Genomic DNA, 3,259 nt, shown 5'->3' with positions numbered 1-3,259 from the left:
AAGGAGAGAGACAGACAGTGTGGCCAAGGAAGGAAAGAAGGAAGGAAAGAAGGAAGGAAGGAGAGAGACAGACAGTGTGACCAACATATATAAGTTCTCTTTATGTAACTCATCATCATGTAAGTACATATCAATAAAAACCAGTAAATACACATCAGTAAATTAATAATTTAATAATTGGTCTTCACCCCTGCCCTCATAAGTATTATCTGGGCCAGGGTAAACATTGATCCACTTCTCATTCTTTGTTTCCCTTGTCTTTTCCCCCCTCCCACCCACTCTGTCCTTCTCTATCGATTTAATCCTCTTTAATGACAGTGGGCGGAGGGGAGCAGCAGTAGGAGCCTCCAACACATCCTCTGTGTCTTGCCAGATGACATTTCTGCTTCTCAGCTCCTTAGCTAGGAGGGCAGCATGTAAGGATGACAGCCTTATCTTTCTGACAGTAGCCTCCAGTCCCGAGATCTGAGTTCCCATGACCCAGGCACTCTATTTATTTTCTTAGCTAGGAATTTCCAGAGCTTCAGCTGGGATGCCCTTTGCCTTCCGGCAGCTGGTCGTTCGGAATTTAATGAGCTTGCTGAGTTGAGTGGCCAAACAAGGGTTTCCCTCGCTGGAAGGACTCTTGACACTTTTTCCTGTAAAGTAAGTTGCCAGTGGCTGGGTTGCTCCAGGAAGGAGCCTTCCCAGCCATCTCCCCCGAGAACAGGGTGTAGGGTACAATCTGCAGCCTCCCTGCTCTGCTCCTTTTTAGATTTGGGGTAACCATCAGCAAAGCAGGAATACATTTTAAACCACATAATTCGCCTTCTAGAGTCCTTGGGATTTTTTAGCACCTTGCCTACTGTAAATAGTTAAGCCTGTAAGTAAACTTGCATTGTCATTCTGGATTTCCATTTACCCAAGGTCCCATCCTCCCTGATTCTCCGAATTGAATTTGAGTTTGCTGGGTAGATGATAGAGCTGTTGCTTTGGCATATGGGAACTTAAAGTGCTTCCTTACCATTCTGAGAGTTCAAGTATTTTCGTTTCTGCTTATAGTGAGTGCTTTAGGCATGTTCTAGACCCCTCATTATAATCTTTACATATTAATAGAAGAACTTGGTTTTGCACTGTTTTGCATAAACCAGAAGGAAGTCCACAATTATAGGCGTCTGAAGCTGGATTTCCTCAAGGGATGTGATGTATTCACCAAAATGTATTCCCGAGGCTCCCTGTGAGCAGAATGGAACTCAGCAAGCGCTACAGTTAACATTCTTCAGAAGGAATTTCGCCGCATACTTACAAAAAGGGAATCAGAGTTCTTATAGAGGAGCTTTACCCTTCCCCACGTCTCTCACATCTTAAAAATGCCCTCAGTTACAATTTTTGATGGTTTGTTCTAAATAAACAAGATATACTATGAATTTTAACATTATCACATGTAGTTCCAAAACAAATTAAACAACAACAACAACAACAAAAAACCCCAAACCCACCGAAGTTTTTGTTTGTTTGTGTTTTGATCTAGGATCTCATGTAATCCAGACTAGCTTCAGTGTAGTTGAGGATGTTGAAGCCCCGATTTCCGCCTCCCCTTCCCAAGAGCTGGGATTATAGGCAGCAAAATGTTTTGAATAAAAGCACCAGAGGGCAATTGGTTGTTGGTTTTCCTGAGTTAATGTTTACTTTGCTTTTTCACAAAGAGGAAAAAGTCATTCCTTCCCTTAGTACTTACCTATATATAAGATTTTATGTTCAGGTATACTTGCACTTAGAGATTTTTATTTGAACGTTAGGTTTTTATTTTAGGTTTGTTTGTTTTTTATGGTGAGAAGCGAATGCCACGGTGAAACTTAGACAGCAGTTCAGGAACTATGTCAGTGGCAGTGTGATTCAGAACAGCCAGCGGTGCACTCAGGCGAGGGTGCCTGTGTCAGGAAGCCCAGCATCCACAAGCAGCCTGGCCACGACATAGCATTACAGGCATCCTTGCTCTATGGAGAGTGCTCGTCTGCCTGGGAGCTTTCACATTTCAGGGGTGTGTGTAGTGTGATTCATGTTCTTTGGGGGGATGATATATGTATGATGTATGTATATATAATGTTGATGTATGTCAGTATGGGTACACATGTGCTGTGGCACACGTGGAGATGGGTGAACAACTCCTACCTCTTTTGAGTTGAGGTCTTTTGTTGCTCACTTCTGCATTTTTCTGTCTCTGCCTCCTCCCTCCCTGTAGGAGCGCTGGTCTTTCAGATGTATACTGTCCTGTCTGCTTTATGTGGGTTCTAGGCATCCCAAATGAAGTACTCACTTTGAGTGAGTAGACAAACAGGATAGCTACTGAACCATCTCCCCAGACCCTGAAAGTGCATTTTCTTATCTCAGCATGTGGATCAGGACTTTAAGGCCCATTACATTCATAACTCTTGAAATTCTTTGTTAAAAAAATTGATTGATTAATTAATTAATTTCCTGTGAGTTGTAGAAGGTGCTCACATTGTATACAGAGGTACAACTTTTGGGAACCTAAAATTCTAAGATGCTCAGAGTCCTTTGGCCATATAAAACCTTTCTGAAAATAGACCATATTGACTGGCTGTTCCTCCCAGCTCCGTTGCATCCTGATCAACTTTTGCCACAGATGGCCAAGGACTTTGCTGCCTTTTAACCTGCTGAAATCCTGTACAAATGTTGGTACGGGGTGGAGTCACCACCAGGTCTGAGTTAAATATTCTCTGCCTAAGGCAAAAAAGCCTTCATTCCCGGCATTGGTTTTTCCTTCTTCATGCTGGACCCAGAGGGTTGCTGGTACAGTTAAACAGTGACTAAAGAACCATTTCATTAACCAGAATTTCCACTCATCTCCAACTCTCTTCTACTTTTGGAGTTAGAGGGAGAGAACAGAAGAAAACAAACCAATCACGTCAACATGCTGTCACTTATAAAGTACTTCCTGTGTACCCAGCAGTGTGTTGCATGGACAAATGCCCCTAAGTCCTGGCAACAGGGGTCTTAGTGCTGTTTTGCTCATTTGGCATATGGAGACATGGAGGTTTACAGTGGAGCCAGTGTGAAGCACCTAGAAAGTTTCTCTGCTGGCTAGAGTTGATGTGAAGAAGTTAATTAATTGCTCTTTTAATGACGAGCTCGCTCTCCCACCTCTGCTGTCTTCCGAAACTAACTACAGAAGGTAGAGTTCTGCTCATCCAGTAGTTTTTGAGTGTGTGGTTTCTTTCTCTGTCTCTCTGTCTCTGTCTTTGTGCCTCCCCCCTAC

The 3,259-nt window shown here is 43.0% G+C and overlaps 1 protein-coding gene across 7 annotated transcripts in view; it reads left to right on the top strand.

The window, feature by feature from the left end:
* Sorbs1 (sorbin and SH3 domain containing 1) overlaps positions 1-3,259 on the top strand; it is a 226,781-nt gene that overhangs the window by 100,362 nt on the left and 123,160 nt on the right. For 3 of the 7 annotated variants that reach the window (XM_055630151.1, XM_055630152.1, XM_055630150.1), the window contains exon 1: positions 2,946-3,175. The exons of 1 other annotated variant lie outside the window; for it this stretch is intronic. In XM_055630151.1, the coding sequence (XP_055486126.1) occupies positions 3,124-3,175 (52 nt within the window). In that variant the 5' untranslated portion in view covers positions 2,946-3,123. Of the gene's footprint in view, positions 1-2,938; positions 3,176-3,259 lie in introns of those variants that run through there. 3 more of the 7 variants (XM_055630154.1, XM_055630148.1, XM_055630153.1) reach the window with 3 other exon arrangements.

This window comes from Psammomys obesus, unplaced genomic scaffold (genome assembly GCF_907164565.1).
Source record: "Psammomys obesus unplaced genomic scaffold, mPsaObe1.curated_primary_1811, whole genome shotgun sequence".
NCBI classification, from domain to species: Eukaryota; Metazoa; Chordata; class Mammalia; order Rodentia; family Muridae; genus Psammomys; species Psammomys obesus.
This window is presented reverse-complemented; position numbering and strand designations above follow the sequence as displayed.